At 48.8% G+C, this 20,000-nt stretch overlaps 2 protein-coding genes across 2 annotated transcripts in view; both read left to right on the top strand.

Annotated features, from left to right (window-relative positions):
* Window positions 1–15,014: 15,014 nt before the first annotated feature.
* Window positions 15,015–17,743, top strand: HMX3 (H6 family homeobox 3). Its single transcript, XM_064716590.1, has 2 exons — window positions 15,015–15,427; window positions 15,644–17,743. The coding sequence occupies exons 1-2, from the start codon at window positions 15,112–15,114 to the stop codon at window positions 16,249–16,251; spliced, it is 924 nt and encodes a 307-aa protein (XP_064572660.1). The 5' UTR covers window positions 15,015–15,111; the 3' UTR covers window positions 16,252–17,743.
* A 2,109-nt stretch (window positions 17,744–19,852) lies between these two features.
* The window catches only part of HMX2 (H6 family homeobox 2), a 6,406-nt gene continuing 6,258 nt past the window's right edge, over window positions 19,853–20,000 (top strand). Inside the window, exon 1 of the mRNA XM_064716817.1 lies at window positions 19,853–19,931. The gene's annotated coding sequence lies outside the window, so the exon portion shown is untranslated. The remainder of the gene's footprint in view (window positions 19,932–20,000) is intronic.

Genomic DNA, 20,000 nt, shown 5'->3' with positions numbered 1-20,000 from the left:
CCAAAGGTTCCCCCCAGCACACCCTGCCCAGCCCTGCTCATCCCCCCCAGGAGCAAACCTGAACTGCCCAGCCCTGCTGGCTCAGCCCCAGCCCACCAGCACCCCGAGCTTTACCTGGGAAACATGAAAAATTACCAAGGAAGGTCAGAGATTAGGTAAAAGAGTTGAGTTAAGGCAGTGTGAAACCACAGGCAGTAGGGAAAGATTTATCCTGCTGGATTTATATCAGCTCTTTAGGCCAGGTTCCAGGTCTTGCAGCCACAATTCACGGTGGCAAACACTGCAGCTGGGCTCTTCATTTGAGCCTGCGTGGGAGCTTTATCACCCTGGTCCAGGCAGGGGCTGCTCCTGATTTGCCAGCCAAGGCAATAGTGATTAAATGGCATTTCCCAGCGTGCAGGTTGGAGTGTTATTAGCTCTTATCTCTAATTGCCCTCATTTTGAAAGTGTTCTGAGCAGATGGCTCAGAGAGAATACGAGTGAGAAGAGAGGCTTTCCTACCTGTGGCAAACAAAAAAAGGAATGCTGGCCTCCAGCTCGAGCTTGAGGAGTTAAATATGGGGAAAACAGGGCAAATCCTACTCTGCCTCCTTTTAGGAAGGGAAATGGAGGATATCAGGGACACCAGGATGCCCTGGGGTGGGATTGGTTCCTGCTCATCAGTGTCTCCACTCCAGAGTGACCCACCCCAAACTCCTCTGCCCTGCCTGGTGCAATCATGCTGGGAAAATGAGAATTTCCCTGAGCCTTGGCCTGGGACTGGGCCCCAAGAGGCAGCTCTGGGAACTCTGGGGGGTTCTTGTTGAGGGGTTTAACACATGGACCCCCACAAACCCCTCCTGCCTCCCTGGATCTGCATCCCATCCCATCCCATCTCCATCCCATCCCATCCCATCTCCATCCCATCCCATCCCATCCCATCTCCATCCCATCCCATCCCATCTCCAGCATTTCTGCACTGCACAGGGAGGATTTGATCCTCTCCAGTGTGCCCCAGTCACCTGTATTGAATCATTGCCTTTCAAACAATCAAGCCCAGTCCCAGATTACAAGGTGTTGGTGCATAAACCTTTAAGCACAAAAATTTTCTCTTATTTTGCTAACTGCTTAAATGTAAAAGTGTAACAGAAAGGAATTGTCCCTGTGACTCGTATTTTTCATCATTTGGTCATTAAATAGTGATGGATATAAACCTATAAAGTATCTAAACTGAACCTTTTAACAATCCATGAGCAATACTATCATTTCTTTAATAGAACTCGCTGACCGTGCCTTTCTCAGATGCCATTTGTCATTTTCAGCCTGCAATAATCAATAACTTGGCTTTGAAATAAATAATATAACAGTCACAATATATTATCTTTCAGGCTGGCCTTATACTAACCATAAAACAAGACTAGGAGAGATGAAAACTTTAGGAAAATGCCAAAAATGAAATACCTGAGAGTGGGAGCTAAATTAACAAGCAGCTTTACATAGTTTCCCTCCCAAATTCATTTGTTCTTACCTTCCTTTTAGGAAACTGTACCTGTGGAAATCAGATAAACAGAAACTTCTGCAGCCACTGAAGAGTTTTATCTGCAGCCTTAAAAGAAACTTAGATTGATGTAAAAATAAAGCACACAGGCATTAAGCAGAAAAATCATAAACTTGTGTTTCTATAGTTGTAAGAAAAAACATGCCTTAAGTGAGAAACTGTATTGATAAGATGCTGAAGGGTTTATGGTGTAAGAGTAGTTATATAGAATAAGCTAAGAGTTTAAAATTATAATAGAAACATATGTGTGCATGTCAGACAAAAACCCATTAATCAAAAGTATCCACAGTACAACAAAATTAAGTAAAAATGATAAGTCAAGAAAACAAAATAAACTTTGTAGCATCTATTAATTAGATTAGATAGTTATATATATCAAAATATATAACAAAAGCTTGTGACCACTCTTGAGCTATAACCAACTACTTCCTCCTTTAAAATCTCACAACCTCTGAAACTGATGTTTATCTGAGCAATAAACCATTCTTAACCCAACATTAGTCCCATCTCTTAATAAAAAGCAGAGACAACAACATATAACTACTTTTAAAATTAAAAAAAGAAGAATTTGGGATAATCTGATTTGAGGTTTGGGACCAATGCCCAAATCCTGGGGAGAGATTGGTGCCAGGTTTCTGTCCCAGCACTGGGGCAGTGAGGAGGGTGAGCCCCAGACCCTGCTGCTGTTGTTCAGAGCAGCAATTAAACACAGGCTGAGTTTTACACCTCTGATCGCTGCATTGGAGCACTCCTGAACTGAACATGCCTCTGAAAACCCAGCTGGAGTTTGGAGAAGCAGCTCCATGGGGGGGTGGCTGAATGTGCTGAAGGTTTGGGGGCTTTCCTCGGGTCCCTGGGTGAGAGCAGGGGGTGACAGAGGTGACAGGGGTGTGGTGGCACCTGCAGGAGCTGTGCTGGCCCCTGAGGAGATCCTGCTGTATGCTGAACCCCATTCCATTAATGATTCCATTAATGCTTTGGGCAGAGGCTGCTGGAAAACCCAGACACCAACACAAACACAAATGCCACCTCAGGAATCCCCTCATCTGTGCATCTGTGGTTGGTCTCATGTGGTTGTTTCTAATTAATGGCCAATCACAGTCAGCTGGCTCGGACTCTCAGGTCAGTCACAAGATTTTATTATCATTCCATTCCTTTCTATTCCTTTCAAGCCTTCTGATGAAATCCTTTCTTCTATTCTTTTAGTATAGTTTTAGTATACTAAATCTTCTTTTAATATAATACATATATAATAAAATATATTTTTATATTAATTTTAATATATACTTAATATATATTTTAATATATAATTTAATAATAGAATATATTTTCTTTTATATTAATTAATATATAATATATATAAAATATATTTATGATATATATAAATATATTTTCTTTTATATTAATTTCTTTGAACATAATATATTTTCTTTTTATATTATATATATCATAAATTTTTTTTACGTTTTCTTTTGATATAATATATATCACAAAATAATAAATCAGCCTGAAGGAAGCCAAGATTCTCATGTCTTCCCTCGTCCTGGGACCCCAGTGAACACCACCCCACCTTGGGGCTGGGTGTTTGTGGTTCTGTGCCCTGCCTGGAAATCTGGCTTTGAGCGCTGCTCCAGGGCTCCCTGCTGGGCTGCTCCGAGGTTTGCTGAGCCTGAGAGAGCAGGGGAAGAGGGGAAGGGTTTGTGTCAGTAAATCCTGGCGGTTCAGCTCCGAGGCAATGTTTTCCCTGCCATCAGTGTAACAGCTTTGGCTGCTCTTTCCAGCTGGGAGCCCTTTCTGGAAGCTCTCCCAGGCCTCAGTGATGCCCCACGCCCTCACTGACAGGGAGGAGAGCCAGCACATTCCTGTGGGCATTTTTAAGGAATTTTGAATAAGTTAGAGAGGAAACTGCTGAATATTTTTGATTATGTGATTTATTTTCTTATTTTTTACATAGGTTGGAAGGGTGAGTGCGGTTTACATTGCTATAGTATGGTTCAGAAGACTTTTATTTATAAGACTTTATTTATTTACAAGACTTTTATTTATAAGATCTTTTGAGGAGTTATTGATTAATAAAATATTGTTAACAAGGATATTTATGTTTTTGACTTGACCTTTAAATATTTTGTTTTATGGACTCATGCTTAACTCACAAGCCCAAAGTTCTAACAGTTCTTTCCATTTCAAATTCCAGCAGATTCCCAATGGATCATCCCCCCTCATCCCTGGCTGCTGTTTAATCACTGAGATTTAGCCACCAACAACAGAGTTTCCTGTCCTCAGGTCTGAGCAGCCCCTGTCACTGCTGTGTTTGAACAAATGGGAACAATTAAAACCTCCCAACAATTAAAACCCTCCATGCTGGAGCTGCCCCGGGTGGAATCGATGCCGCCCCAGCTCTCCCCACCCCAGCACCTTTGGGAAGTCACTCAATCACCCTCCTGCTGCCCCACACCAGCTCTGCAGGGCACAAAAGGCTGGAAAAACTGGTCCAGGGCCTCTCACAATGAAGTTTCACCCTCAGCTCAACTCCTCAGCCACTCCTGTAAACACAAATAATTAATTTTACATTGTCTTTTTTAAGAGCAGGAAAGAGGGAGTTTGAAGGAAGTGATTTGATTTAATTTTCTCCTCCACTTCTGAGCAGGATTGAAGGCTACAATTAGGGAGATGAACTGAGAGAGGACAGACAAGGAGGGCTCTGTGGGATCTCTGGGGTTTGTGGAGCATTTATTATCAGTAACAGCAGCACGTGAATCTAAAAATAGTGTCTCTGATGCTGTGTGTATATGACTGATATTAAAAATGACTGATTTAAAAGAAAGTGCTTCACCTCTGTTGCCAGCCAGAAAGGTAGCTCTCCAGTATTCTCAGACTTAAATGCTGCCAGTATTTCACGTTAGGATAGTCATAAAGTTAAAGGTTAATAGGCTGTACAAATGACAGAGTTTAAAGGGAAAAATGAAGATGGGAAGATTTCTAGCACTTAGGGAACATTTTAAAAATGAAACTCCTCTGCCTAATGTAATTTTTCCTATATTCTTCCTCATGCTGTTGATCATTATTGAAAATATTTCTATTTGCATAAGTGATTTCTCCTTCAGTGCCCACCTCCGTTTGCTTTTTGGATCACCATTACTTCCCACAGCACGTGAGCCATATTCCTGATGCTGTGAGAAGGGTGAAATCAAAGCCCCAGCCTCACCCAGGGAGCCCCAGAGCGTGAGGAAGGCTTTGATTTAATTGCAAATCATTGGAATGGGCAGGTTGAGGAGCAAGGCAACGCACACACGTGGCTGGAAATGGGATTGTGTTGTGGTGTTTCAGATCAGCTCAGCACATGTGGGCAGTGGCAAAAGCTGGTGCTGGGTCAGCCTTGGTGCCAGGGGTGGGCTGTACTGTGCTCTCCAAGCCTGGAGAGTGGAGTTTAACAGTGAGATTAGCATGATTTAGGTGAAGGCTTTACACAGAGCCCAGCACAGCAGCTGTCACATCTGCTTTTGCACTGATGGGGGCAAAATTCTCCCTTCTTGTCTCTGTTGGCCTTCCAGAGCAACTGGAAACAGTTGTGCTGGAAAAAGGGTGAAACACGGCTCTTTAAAATGCACTTTTCATTACCCCAGTGCCCTTCCCTCTGACCAGATCACAAGAGGGTTCAGGGAGCAGGACTCTGCTCCAGGTCCCAAACACAACATCACCCACACCACAGGGCTGAGCTACAATCAGCTGGGCAACAAGTGGGAGCACCTTCCAGACAGAATTTATTCTCACTGCTTGCTTTATTCTTACTGCTTTCTTTACTTCTCTAGGTATCTGCCAGTCCTCTCCAGGTATTGCTGGAGTCTGGGTGTGCAGAGGCTCAGAGGCAAATCAAAAACCTGGTCACTCCCTGGCTTTGGCACCCTGTGCCTCCACAGGTACTTCTGGCTTTTCTTCCTCTGCTTTTCAGCAAGTTTCTACTTTTCTGGAGCATGTTCCTAAAAACCTTCTGGGTTCTGGATCTAAGAGATGCTGAAGAAGTCAGGTACTCCTGATGTATTGTAGCCTGAGCAACAAATAGGTCTGGAATAAAAGTGATTGCTGAGCAAAGCCTCCTCTTCTCACAAGAGAAAGGACCATGCCTTGGTGTTCCCTCTGTAAGGAATTTTATGGCTTTGCCACGGGGCCTGACCTTTGATTCTGCACAGAAAGTTCCTGAGGTTGCAGGAGATGATCCATGCAGAGCTGCTCTGAAAACCAGGACATCAAAATTCACATTCCTTGTGCACAGACCAAGGGAAAACCCAGGGAGTGCCCATGCCAAGGAAAACTGCTGCTCTGGGCATCCTCAGAAAGGACTCAAGGCTGCAATGGGGCCATTCCATGCTATTAAAAAAAACCATCCATGCACAGCACATTTTCATTGGAATATCTATGGAATTTCCAGCAATATTGAATGGCATTCTCTTCCTTCTTTCCTCTCCTGGTTTCCAGTGTTCCAGCCCTCAGTTAGCTGCTGCTATGCCACATATCTTCCAAAATTGTAATATTAATATAGCAGAACACGACAGCACTGAAACTCTTGTTTAAAGATGTGCAAGGGTTGTGTTTCTTTTGCATGTGACACTGCACAGAACATGATTAAAACATTTTGAACACTTTAAACATTTTAAAATGAAAGCAGAGGCAAACCCACCACACCCTACCAGGTAAACCCAGCATCACCTACCTCCTTGTCCCTTCCTTCAGGGACTAAAATGCTGAATAAAGGAAATAAAAGGAGTAAAATGCTTGGAGTGCAAAGGGGTTTTTCAGGAATCTCTTTTACCATTAAAAACTTCTGCAAGACTCCAGTAATTAATTTGCAGAGTGTTTTCCTTGTCTGAAGCTTTCAGTCATGTGCTGCCTTTGGGATTGTTTGCAGTTCCCCTTTTCACACTCAGGACTTGTTCTGTGACAAACTACTGGGATCCAAATAAGAACACTGAAGAAAAGTGGGGTTTTTTTTCCCCATGCTGAGCCTTTTCCTCTGAGGCAGCTTTTCCCCAGAGACCCCCACACAGCTGGGCTGGCTGCTGGAGCCCTTCCTCCCTCTGCCTCAGCACGGAATTGCTCGTGGTGGAGCCTGCAGAATTGCTTGTGTGAAGAAGTGCTCACCTAAAAGCAAAAAGGGTCCTTTCTATTTGGTCCTTTGTAATTTCTGGTTCTTCATTCATTTTTACAGACAGGTGGAATGGTTATAATGCTCCGAAATAAAAGACAGTTTTCTTTTGAAAAAGGGGCCATGCCTAAAAGTTGAGAGTGGAAAAGGCTGCCTGTAACCTTTTATTGGCTTCATTCTCTCTAATATATCTGCCCTGCACGCCAAGAAAAGTATAAACAAATGGCAGGGTATTGGTTTTTCACTAACAGGGTTTAAACCAAGGTTATAAAAAGCATATCCTATCTGACTCTATTTATGAAACAATTAATATTGTCAATGCCTTTTCCATCTCCCCCGAGTTACACATACTGCATAAACTTTGATATATCCCTGAGAAGTACAAAAAACACCAGCTGGGGGGTAAACAGGGCAATGCATCAACACTGTAGGAAAGGGAAAAAATTCTCATGAATTCTTATGAAATTCTGTGATATTAAAATAACCCGAGATGTAATTCCCTTGAATTTGTGTGAGAATGTTTGGGGAACCCAGACAAAGGGTCCTTTGGATTTAGGATTAATTAAAGGATTTAGCTTGTAATCTCGGGGTTTAGATGGAGTTAATTATGTGTTTGTTTGGAGCTTTTACAGCAGGATCCCGACGGGAAGGCGCTCCCGGCGCTGCCCGTGGTGCTGAAGGGCGAGCGGGGAGCGCCCGGCGCTCCGTCCATCCACGCTCTGCTGCACTTGTACTTATTATAGTAGTAAAATAATTCCAGAAATTCACCTCCGCAGCTTCAGATGGAAATCTGTTCCCATACAAAAAGCAGAGACATTTTGGTGGCCAATATCACTACAGAGTTTCCCAGCTGGAGATATTTAAACTAATCGCCCTCCCCAAACCCTTGTTTGTCACCTGAAATATCAGCGTGCTTATCAATACCCTTGAGTGTGTCACGCTGCTGCCAAGCATTCCGATCAATAGATTATCATTGTTATCGTTTCAGAGCCTGATCGGGAAGGTGAAGGGCATTGTCAAGGGCATTTGGGAATCCTGATTGCTCTCTGATCACTTTCAGGGCTTTACAGCAGAATCAGATCAGGATCTCTCACTGGGGAGACAGCGCCTCATTCTCTTCCTCGGACCAGCCCTGGCTGCCAAAAAACAAACAAACAAACAAACAAATAAAAAGCAGAAGTGTCATTCACATGTTGGCCCTCGAGACTTTTTGCATTTCCTCCATTCTTCACCCCACTGCAGCTCTCCAGCACAGCAATCCATAACAAAGCCCTCATGGCAGGGTCGTGTGCACTGTACAGGATTTTCCTGACTGGAATATTTAAGGTTACATGTGGTCTGGGTGGGATTTGTTACGTGGGGAGGGTTTTGTTCATTGCACACGTAAGTTAGATGTCACACTCTGGGAATGACAGCACCCAGCAAGGATACACATCAGGCTGCTGAGGAGAAACAGATAATGTTTATTTCTATGTAAAAATTGTTATTTTTGACAATTCTATTGCTCTGGAAATACCAAACATTATTTAAATGTGTTGCATTTCATGCACATATCTAGCTGGATTTCTTCCACTTTCTGTCACACATAATATTTTATTGTTATTTGCCTTATCTGCCACCTTGAACAAGGCATTTAACCGTACACAGTCTCTTTTGATCATTTTGATTTGGTTTTTTTTTTTTAATTTTTTCTGATATTTTTACAGATCCTTAAAAACAAGCCAAAAATCTGCTGATGTAAAATGATGTGGAAAAAAAATCACCCTTGGTTGTGTTTTGTCAGTGCTTCATGGCTGCTTTTCATACCTTCATATGAGGAAGGACTTTCAAGCCACCACTCTGAACTGGTTGAGTCCCTGTGTCTCAATTCCAAAGGGAATCTTCTCTTGTCCAAAAAAGGGACAAGCGAAAAAAAGGACATGGCTGTGATGGTGTCAGAAGTTTTGCACAACCTGCATTTAAAATCCTTCTGCTGCTCTCCACCAGCATTGCTTTCACTAGTTTTACTACTGCTGAGTTTCTGATGTGTATTGCTAATGTTTAACCAAAATGCATTAAAAATATTTTCTGTATAATGCTTGGTTTTCTAAAGATCTCTAAATTTTCAGTGGTATAATTTAAAAAAAAAGCAGCAATGTAAAAAAACAAAAAAAGAAACAAACAAAAAAAACCACCCAAAACCAAAAAAGCCAACAAAAATCAAAGACTTCAATGTAAAGCTGTGGCTCAAAGTAGGATGATGTGAAATTTCTGCAGTCCTTTCTTGGCCTCTGATTGTTCATTCTTATAATGTAAAGTTGTGCACTTATATTAATATATTTAGAAAAAAGCTATTTTGTTGTCTAGGAAAAAGTTTTCCCTGGACTTTACAGGAAGATTTTGTAGAAAGAAGCCCAAAAATGTTCTTTTGTCTGTAGAACAGGAAGAACAGAGTCTGTGCACCATGGGAGCAATGGGAGAACTTCACCTCTGAATATCTGAAGACAAGAAATTTGGTTGTTTGGAGATTCCCCAGCCAAAGAGGGAGGAGGAGCCTCCTGTGGTGTGTGCATCACTTTGGCCCCCTGGGATTCCTGGAACACCGAGTTTCCCTGAGGATCAGCCTTCCCTGGGCACTGCCAGCGTCATTAATAAGTCATTAATAAGGTTTTGACAAAGAAATTCTTGAGAAAGCACAAAACGACCCCATCATTCATTTATTTTGCAAAATCTCCAGCTATTTTGGGGATCTGCTGACTCAGAACAAGCTGGTTCAGGCTGTCATAACAAACATTAGTAGGGAAATGAGGGTGATCTGAGGATCTTTGCATGAAATTCAAGTCACAGCTCATGTTCAGTAGGAACGTCCAGAATAACTCTCCTACAGTTGCCAAGAATCTGTGATAGGAACACGAGAGGCTTCAGAAGCAGCTGGGTTTTGAGTCAATGGGCTGTAACACTTTTGAAATCAATGCTTATTTAAGAACTCCTAAAACTGCACATGGTCCAGCTGCCCTGCACACGAGCACTGGATCTGCTCTGCTCTCTGCTGGCTCTCTGCAAATGGAGAGTTTGGATCTGAGAGCTGGAGGCTGAGTGTGGCTCTGAACACCCCTTTTCCAGCCACAGCCCCCACAGAGCTCTGCAGCAATTTTCTGTTCCAGGAGGAGCTGGAAATACTCAGCACTTTTCAAGGGCGGTGATAGGATTCTTTTGTAGATTGAATAAATGACCTATTTATGGCCACATCTGCTTATTTGTGATTTCACCAATCCTGATGTTTACATAGTCCTGGTTTTGATTTTTGGGTGTTTTTACATTTTACATGATTCAGAGTTTACAACCAGCTATAAAAGCACTGGGCTTCAGATATAAAGCTGCAAAGCCACCATCTATTCATTTTCCTCCTGACAGATTTTGAAAGATGAGCTGAAGTTTGTGTTTGGATAAGATGTTGAGGAACAGCACATGCTCTGCCTTCAAACCCTCCAGGGGCACTTCTCACAAAGGATTTCCTCCAGTGTATTTAGCTGACCTCCACTGGGTGAGTTCACCTGTGGAAATGATGAATTGTGCCCACATGACTAATGCCAGGGTGATGAAACCTTCCAGAAATTATTCTGGTGGGCAAGACAAAGTGACAAAAGCAAGGGATATGTGGTATGAGTTTGTGATGAGATCAGAGAGTCTTATCACATTCTATGGAGTACCTGTGTAGGGCTCTGTGAGACAAAGACTGTGCTTGGATCAGCTCATCTGTTCTGTCCCTGTGGATTTACTCCAAATTACAGGGAATTTGTTTCACAAAAACATCACAACCCAGAAATTTCTCCCCTTTTCTGATAAAAATGCCATCTCTGTGAGTCAGACACGGCACTGTGATGAGCCTCAGAAATAAAAGTCTGATAAATTGAATCACCTGCTTTCTGGAAGCACTAGGAGATTGTAATATTTGTCAGGGAGGACTCTCAGCTTGCCAGGAAGCCACTGGAAAGCAGAGACTAACAAAGCCTTCCATTTAAAGGCACAAAAATGCCATTGTAAAGCATAATAAGGGAACAACTTTAACTGTTCCAAAATACCTCTCAACCCACACACATGTCATACACCCTGATCCACTCAGCCTGGGGAAACCTGAGACAGGCTTCCAAGCAAAACTCCCTTGTAGTTTTTCCAGTCTTGAATAGAACATCCTTATCAAATCCATCCCACAAGAGACATTCCTTTTGATGAGAAAGCAGCATCCCTTCTCTGGCTGAGCCCTGTTTGTTTCCAGCCATGCATTTCAGAAGGAGCACTTGAAAGACTGACAGAAAAATGCTGAAAACTCAGATTTTAAAAAGTCCCTGATAATATGAAAGAATTTGCAATAGTAAATGGAGACCCATTGAGAACAGCTCAGACTCTGCAGCAGTTAATCTTTGGCATTCACAAAATTGTGTTTATATGCCTGGACAGCGTGACAGGAGCTCTAAAATCGGATGGTGGAGGGATTCACTTTGATTGCCTGGGAAAGGAGTGCTTGTGCATGGGGGGCAAGCTGTTAAATGTCTTCTCCTTTCTTCCTTCTCCCCCTGGACATCCAAACTGATGCAAGGAGGTGCCTCAGCACTCTCCTGTGGGAGCATGTTTAATGTCAGCCCAGAATCAAGCAGTGCCTGGCTGGAATTCTGCCTCCCCACAACCTCTGGAAGGCCAGATGTGCAAACTTCTTCAGGAGACAAGAAATTTCTTCTTGTATACAAGAAGAAATACTCCTCCACTTCTTCTTGGACAAATAAAGGGAGCAGGAAACTCAGCCCTGCCCTTTCCTCAGGGTGGCAAAGAGAAAGCTGAACCCAAGGCGACACAAAGTTTGTCACCTGTGCTTGCAGTGGGGATGCTCGGGGGTGGCAACAAAGATGGGGCAGGAATTTGGGTGAAACAGGGGCTGAGGTGGGTAATTCCTGCCAGGGAAACGGGGCTGCTGTGCTCTGCACACCCTCCTCAGCAGGCTGCAAGCCTTTTTGGAGCTCCTAGCAGTGGGGCACCACAGAATCACAGCACACGGGTTCATGCTCCAGCCTAGCTCCTGCTAGAAAAACAATGAAAAAGAAGAGGCAGTGCTGAGACAGGATAAATAAGGAGATAAATCACTTTGCAATACAATACAGCCAAAACCCGAAAATAAACAATTACTTTAAATCATATCAAGCACCTATCACAAACATCACATTTATACAATTGATCCATGTGTAAATTAGCCAATTAATTCTGAATTGCAACACTAATGAAATAATAATTATCTGTTTACAATGGAATGCTACGAGTGAAAGTCTGGAAACAGAAATAAAGACTGCAGCAAAATCCACTCAGCTCCATCACCAGTGGGCAAGGGGGGAATGGTCAATACCAGTCTTTAATATCCTGATATTGCTGGGGAGGGGGGATAAATAAAATACATAAATAAACAAGAAATCTATGGACCTTAAATAATAGAAATAGAAAAAATCTCTTTTAGAACACTGCAGGGTTTTGCTTGTTTGTTTTGTAGTAAAGAATTGCAAAGTGGGAATTTCTTTTAAGTTAACCAGAGGCTGGTTTGATTTTTTGTCCTTGCTTGGCTTTCTACCGTGAATTGTTTGCCCTGAGGGACTCCAAAGGGATTAGGACCTCATAATTACCAAAGCAGTGAAAGATGGATGGAAAAGAGTGGGAGTTTCAGTGCAGAATTATTTCGGTGACTCATATCTAAATAAAATCTTCACTGAGATGGAGAAATGCACTGGGGTCTTCTGTAAGAACTTTTCACCCTTGGCTTTTCATGTAAGAGCTGCACACATTCAGCACAGAGCTTTAGCCCAGGTCTCAGGCAGGAGCCTGAGTTAGGGGCTATTGGCTGTTTTCTGAACAGAAACGATTTCTGTCTGTCTGGGGTTTGTTCCTCTGTACATTTTACCCCAGACTTGAGGGATATTCCCAGAGAAACAGCATTTCTTTGGAAAATTCCCAACGACCTTTTCTTTACCAGGTACTTTAAGCTGTTAACCAGAGCAGGAACAAGAAACAGTCGTTAATAACAGAATATTTCTCCAAACTATCAATTCCTGAGACCCCCATCCCCAAGATGTGTGGAAGGTACATGAACCACCACGTCTGTTGCAGCCAAAAATGTTGTGTGACTGGTTCTGTACAAATTCTCCCTCTATTTATAACCCCAAGTGCTCAGGAAGAGGAAAGACTCCTGGGCAGTTTCATCCAGATTAAAAAAATGTCTCACTTCAAATTGCCAAGCGGGTGTCTCTAAAACGAAACAGCAAGAAAAATCAGGTAGATCTGATCAAGGCATTAAAATGTTTAGAAGTAGAGATTGTTGCTCCCTATGCACATGTGAGCACGTCCGAGTCCACAAATTTGCCAGGGCAGAATTGTGCAGTGCATGCTCAAAGGTATTCCAAACGTTTAGAAGGATGCCAAAACTGATCCTTCCTTCCTTCCTTCCTTCCTTCCTTCCTTCCTTCCTTCCTTCCTTCCTTCCTTCCTTCCTTCCTTCCTTCCTTCCTTCCTTCCTTCCTTCCTTCCTTCCTTCCTTCCTTCCTTCCTTCCTTCCTTCCTTCCTTCCTTCCTTCCTTCCTTCCTTCCTTCCTTCCTTCCTTCCTTCCTTTCCTTCCTTCCTTTCCTTCCTTTCCTTCCTTCCCTTCTTCCTTCCTTCCTTCCTTCCTTCCTTCCCTTCCTTCCCTTCCCTTCCCTTCCCTTCCCTCCTTCCCTTCCTTCCCTCCTTCCTTCCTCCCTTCCCTTCCCTCCCCTTCCCCCCTTCCTTCCTTCCTTCCTTTCCTTCCCTTCCCTCCCCGGTAACGGGCGGGCAGTACGCGGTATTCCGGCCCTACCGGGGCTCCCGTCACGGTTCCCGGTGTCCCGGGAGGTGCGGGGAGCGCTCCGGGCCCGCCAGGGGGCGCCCTGCGCCCGGACCCCGGCAGCAGCGGGGACGGAACCGGGACCGGGGCAGGGATGGAGCCGGGAACGGGGCAGGCATAGAACCGGGAATGGGGCAGGGATGGATCCCAGGAACAGCGGGGATGGAACTGGGAACGGGGCAGAAATGGAGCCGGGAACGGGGCAGGGTTGGAGCCGGGAACGGGGCAGGGATGGAGCCGGGAACAGTGGAGATGGATCAGCGAGCGGGACAGAGATGGAACCGGGAAGAGCGGGGACGAATCTGGGAACAGGGCAGGAATGGAACTGGGGGCAGGAATGGGGATGGGAACGGGGCAGGGACGGATCCCGGGAACGGGGCAGGGATGGATCCCGGGATCGCCCCGTGCCCGAACACGCAGAGCGGCAGGGATGGATCCCAGAAGCACCGTGTTCGTATCCCGAAAGCGGTAGGGATCGATCCCGGGAGCGCCCCATAACCGAACCCCAGGAGCGCCCGGAACTCGAAGCCCAGGAGCAGGGCAGGAACGAATCCCGGGATTGGGGCAGGAACGAATCCCGCCGCCTCGTGCCCTGATCCCACCAGCGGCGGGCCCGGGCCGTGCCCGTTGTCGCCGCTCCGCCGCGGGCTCGACGTGTCCCGGCGGCCCCGGGGAGGCGGCAGGGCTGCCCGTGGCGCGGGGGGCACCGGCACCGTCGGGGCAGAGCTGTCCCGGCGCCCCCGCCCCGCAGCCGCTCGCTCAGTCGTTTCTGCCCCGCGGCGGAACGGAGCGGAACGGAGCGGAGCGCATTGCAGCCGGAGCCTGCCCGGTGCCCGGTATCCCGGCGGGGCCCGGCCCGGCCCGCTCCCCCCCCCTGGCCGCGGGCGGCTTTTGTTGCCGGCGGCGCGGGGCGGGGGCGCGGGGGGCGGCGCGGCGGGGCGGGGGCGGTTTTGAGGCAGGAGCGGCGCGGCCCGTGCCATTCGCCCGCCGCCGCTCCCGCCGCGCCGCTCCCTTTGTGCCGCCGGCCCGGCCCCGCTCGCTGCCTAATTGGACTCCGCAAACGCCACGGACGGGCGGGCGGGCGGTCGCCGCCTCCGGGCACGGCGGCGCGTCGGGCGGGGGGGCCGGGGCCGCGGCGAGCAGGGGCTGCGCGGAGCGCTCTCCTCCCGCCGCCTCCCGCCTGATCCCATTCGCCTTTGTGCGTGCCCAATCGCCGCGTGCTCCCCGCGCGGAACGGGGATGACATTTTGATTTCATCATTAGCATCCGGCGTCAGGTTGACGCAGCAGCAGCGGCGGCGGGAGGCGGCGGCGGCGGCGGCGGCAGCGACGACCCCGGCTCTCCGCCTGCCCGCAGCAGCGCCCCGGTGCCGCGGGCTGCGCGGGTCCCCCCGGCCCCCCGCGCTGCCGCCCCCCCATGCGAGGGGCCCCCGGCCGGCCCCGCCGCCGCGCTCCCACGCCGCCCCGCCGCGCCTGTCCCCCGCGCCGCCGGGAGCCGCCACCTGCGCGCCGGGCGCGGGCTGCGGGGCCAGCGGCGGGCAGGAGCCGGGCGGGCAGCGGAGGATGCCGGAGACCGGGCAGGAGCCGTCCAGCGCCCCTCCGCCTCCCCCCAAGGAGTCCTTCTACATCAAGAACCTGCTCAACGGCGGCCCCCCCAAGGCGCCCCCCAAGCAGCCGCGGGCGCTGTTCGCCCCCTCGGGCAAGGCGGCGGTGGACGGCGCCGGCTTCGCCCTCTCGCAGGTGGGCGACCTCGCCTTTCCCCGCTTCGAGATCCCGGCGCCGCGCTTCGCCCTGAGCGCGCACTGCCTGGAGCGCGCCCAGACCTGGTGGTACCCCTACGCCCTGACGCCGGCCGGAGCGCACCTGCCCCGCACGGAAGGTACCGTCCCCACAACTTCCATCGCTCCTTCCTTCCCTCCGTCCCTCCCCGGCGGGGCGGCGGGGCCCGGGGGCGGCGGGGCTGGGGGTGGCGCGGGGATCCGGCCGGCTCGTCCCGTTCCCCCCGAACGGGACGCGGGGCCTGGGGGGTGAAGGTGTCTCTTTGTGTCCCTCGTGTCCCCGCTCTTCACGCCCCGCTTCGTCCTTCCCCATCCAGCCGCAGAGAAATCGCTGCTGAGGGACTCGTCCCCCGCCTCGGGCACCGACCGGGACTCCCCGGAGCCGCTGCTGAAGGCGGAGGGGGAGCAGAAGGAGCTGGACTCCAAAAGCCCCGACGAGATCGTCCTGGAGGAGAGCGACTCGGAGGAGGCCAAGAAGGAGGGAGGCGCGGAGGACTGGAAGAAGCGGGAGGAGAGCCCCGAGAAGAAGCCGTGCCGCAAGAAGAAGACGCGCACGGTGTTCAGCCGCTCGCAGGTCTTCCAGCTGGAGTCCACCTTCGACATGAAGCGCTACCTGAGCAGCTCGGAGCGCGCCGGCCTGGCCGCCTCGCTGCACCTGACAGAGACCCAGGTGAAGATTTGGTTCCAGAACCGCCGCAACAAGTGGAAGCGGCAGCTGGCGGCCGAGCTGGAGGCGGCCAACCTGAGCCACGCGGCCGCGCAGCGCATCGTGCGCGTCCCCATCCTCTACCACGAGAACTCGGGCGCGGAGGGGGGCGCGGGGGGCGGCGGAGCCCCCGGCACGCAGCCCCTGCTCACCTTCCCTCACCCCGTCTATTACTCGCACCCCGTGGTCACCTCCGTGCCGCTGCTGCGGCCCGTGTGAGCCCGGGAGGGGCGCGGAGAGGCGCGCAAGGCACCCGGCCGCCTGTAAGTACTGCAGCCCCCCGTGCGGGGCACCCGGCCGGGGGACACGAGTGCGGGGCTGGGGGGACCCCTCGGCGGGTGGGGCTAGGAGGAAAGTCGCGGAAATTTAGGAGGAAAACAAAAAAAAAATTTAAAAAAAGAGATTAAAAATGTGGGGGGGAGGGAAACGAAAATGAGGAGAATGAAAGTGGGGACTTGTAGAGAACCCTGGAGTTGTCACACCTTTTGTAAACGTGGATGAAAACCGCGATGGTCTCTCTCTCTCTCTCTCTGTGGCTTTAGTTTTATTTTTGTATAAAAGGAAAAAAAAGAAAGAAAAGGAAAAAAAAAAAAAGAAAAAAGGAAAAAAATGGGGAAAAAAAGGATAGTAATAAAATAAAACGAATGGTCCCAGGCCACTCCTCGAGATTTGCCAAACGCTAACGGGAAGCTGAATTTCTGTTCCTTTCGGATCTCTCCTTCTGCCTCCAAGTAATTGTTCAGGCTCCTGATCCTGTCATGACTCAAACTTCATCGACCACGGCTTTTCATTTAAGCAGAGCTTTGCCTCTTTGCTTGCCCACGTTTTGTACTTTTCGGTTTCCGCCATGAGACTTTCACGAGCAAGAAATACAGCCTCAAAGTGAACGGTTAAATACACTCGCACGCTTTGAGTGACCCTTATTTATTATCGTTTACTTAGACATTTTTAATTCTTGTTTATAATTCTTGTTTTCCTAGTTGTCGGGTTGTTTCAGGTTTTTTTTCCTTGTAAAGTTATTTCGGTATCTGGGGGGGAAAAAAAAAATCTGTGCCCTTTTGCTTTCTTTTGTAATACTAATTATTATTATTATTATTAATATTATTGTACTTTTGAACTGTGCAATATTGTACGATGATTCTTAAAGCACTGCTTTTATTTGAATGGTGAGGAAAGGGTTTTTAGCATTGTAAAATTGCGTTTCTTCATGTTGTGCAAAATGAAATAAAAAAGATTTAAAAGCGAAGGAAAGTGAGAAGAGAGGAGCAGGGCATGGGAATTAGCATCGGCCCGGCTTATGCGAATAAATAAGGGAGATTCGGTGAGCTGGGCGCTTTAAGTGAAGGACAATCAACTTTAGGGGAATTTTAATTTATTTGATATGATGTACAGTTTTCTTCTAAAGTCCATTGAGTAAGTGGATTTTAATAGGCAGAAATCAAGTGAGGAGTGGACACCTCTAGTCTCTCTCTGTCTTAGTGTCTGCTCACCTGTTGTCTGACAATTGTTTGCTGTCTTCCCAAGGGTTTGGGTTAGTTGGTTTCTTTTCTTTGTTCGATTTTAAATTTTGTTTTCCAATTTCGGTTGTACCCCCTGCCCTCTCGCTTTCTGTTAGGGATCGGTCCTATTTTTAAAACAGCCTATATTGTTATAAACTTAATGTTGTGGTGCAAAAAAAAAAAAAAATCAATAAAACCCGTTCCTTATCATTTTTAAAGTGTGTTTTCTGGCGGAAAAGAAAATAATAATTAAAAAAGTAGATAAATAAACAACAACATGGGGGGAAAAAAAAAAGTGGGAATAACAAAATAAGTCAAAGGTTGTGTGCGAGCTGCGGGGCTGCGGGTGGGCACGGAGCCGATCCTGCTGGGGTTTTCTGTTTGGAGCGGGGATGCAGAGGGAAGGGATGGGCAGAGGGAAGGGATGGGCAGAGGGAACGGGATGGGCAGAGGGACGGGGATGGGCAGCGGGAACGGGATGGGCAGAGGGAAGGGATGGGCAGCGGGAACGGGATGGGCAGAAGGATGGGGATGGGAAGCCTGCCTTGGTGCAGCCCCGGGGCTCACGGTGCCCGGCTCGCCCCTAGCGAGGCTCGCAGGGCTGGGAGGGGGCAGCGGGGGGGTCCCTGCCCACGGGAGCGCCGCCTCCCCCCGAGGGCTTCCCCTGAACTCCCGGCGCCCCTTCCCCTGCGCCCCCCGGTGCCTCCTCCTGCCCCACCGTGCCCCAGCCCTGTGCCCACGGCCGCGGCCGTCACGCGTGTTCCAAGCCCCGGCAGCGTTTATTTGGAGATAGGATCGCTCTCCGCTTGCCGCAGATTGGCCCGAATCGACGTGTTGATAGCGCCGAGGGCAGGATTTGGGGCCAAAGAAATCAAAATAAAACTCAGCGTTGCGAAAAGATAATCCCGCGGTTTCTTTTCGTTTGGGATAAAAACCCTGGCAATGGGTCGTAAATGAAAAATAAACAGAGTTTCGGGGTCAAAACTCGGTGCTGGCTGTGTCGCCTACAAACAGAGCGATGCCTTTGCTGTTTGCAGTACCAACTTTGGGACAAGTCGCTTGCAGCCCATTAAAAATATTGTTGTCATAGTAAATACGTCTTTCCATTTTACAGCGCGGCAGCACGATGTTATCAAACGGCAAGGAAAAAAAGCTCATTTATTTCTGGTCAGCGCTCAGAAAACGATTCCCGACCCTCCTGGCCCTTTCCCAGCACAGGAAGGAGCCGATGGAAGCAGCGCGGCCCCGGTTCCGCAGCGCGGCCTTTGCGCGGGTGCGGGCAGCGGGCGGCCCCCGTGCCCGTCCCGGAACTGTCACGGGCATTTCCCGGGGGAATCGTGGTCTTGGTGGGGTTGATGGGGCTCAGCAGGATTTTTTAAATTTATTATTAAGGAGAGGGAAAAAAAAAAATAAACTAAGCATTCTAAGCAGATCCCAGCTTTTCTGCTTCCCGCTTGCACACGGCGGGATCGACAGCAGGCGGATGCTGTGAGAGCTGGCGGTGAGGCTGGCGGGGGCCGAGGCTCGGTGAGCCCGGTTCGCTGCCCCCCGAACCCCGAGCCCTTCAACCGGAGCTCCCCACAGCCCGGCCGGGAGGGATGGCTCGGAGCGGGATAGCGGGATGCTCCTTTCGCCCGCGTCCGCAGCGAGCCCAGCCCGGCGCTCAGGCTTTTCTCAAGCCTTCAGGAGGTGTCCCCAAACTCCGTCCTATCCCTCAAGGATCCAGCGAAACGCGAAGCGGAAGGTTCCGTTTCTCCCTGCGAGGAGAAGCAGCGAGGGCTCCGCCAGCCCCGGCTCTCCCCACTGGGCTTCGGGCGGGGAGCGCCGGCCTGGAGCGGGACAGGAGCGGGACAGGAGCGGGACAGGCTGCCAAGGGAACCCCCACCCCCTCCTCCCGCACCTCTGGCCCTGCTTAAACTTTCTGGAGATCCCGCATCACTCTGGGATGGAGTGTAAGCAATCGCTTTGAGTGGTGGAAGGAAAATCATCTTTACAGAAACAAAAACTCTCTGTCGGGGAGGTGGGGGCGATTCAAAGAAAGTTGCTTCGATCTTCTCGGCTGTTGGCAACTCCGTGGCCACTCGTGTTTACTGCTGCAGTCGCGCTCGGCAAATCTCTGCCTTTGTTTGCAATTGGAGAGATAACGCGGTTCTTCTCGGCCACTGTTTTGAGCAGGGCTGAACAGAACTAGCTCGCCTGTTTGTGGTCGAAACACACATGTATTTCTTTTATTTGGTAGTAAATAGGGGGTTGCTGTGTATAGCAAACAGCGGGGGAAAAGATATAAACTTCCCGGCCACCAGATTTGGGGATTCAGAAGAGTTTTGCCTTGCGGAGGCTGCGGCAGGAGCGGTCCGGCCCCTCCAGCAGCCGCACGCTCCCGGCGACCCACGTTGGGAGGTTGGTATTTTTTATCCTAATTATTATTGATAAATTCTTTTTATTTTTTAGCCGAATACTTTCAAATTT

This window comes from Zonotrichia leucophrys, chromosome 6 (assembly GCF_028769735.1).
Source record: "Zonotrichia leucophrys gambelii isolate GWCS_2022_RI chromosome 6, RI_Zleu_2.0, whole genome shotgun sequence".
Taxonomy (NCBI): Eukaryota; Metazoa; Chordata; class Aves; order Passeriformes; family Passerellidae; genus Zonotrichia; species Zonotrichia leucophrys.
The sequence above is the reverse complement of the archived record's forward strand: the minus strand, read 5'-3'. Positions and strand labels throughout refer to the sequence as shown.

Excerpts from the sequence above, each read along its gene's own strand:
- HMX3 (XM_064716590.1), top strand. The coding sequence starts at position 15,112 with ATGCCGGAGACCGGGCAGGAGCCGTCCAGCGCCCCTCCGCCTCCCCCC. Across the intron at positions 15,428-15,643 it reads GCACCTGCCCCGCACGGAAG|CCGCAGAGAAATCGCTGCTG; the intron begins GTACCGTCCCCA and ends TTCCCCATCCAG.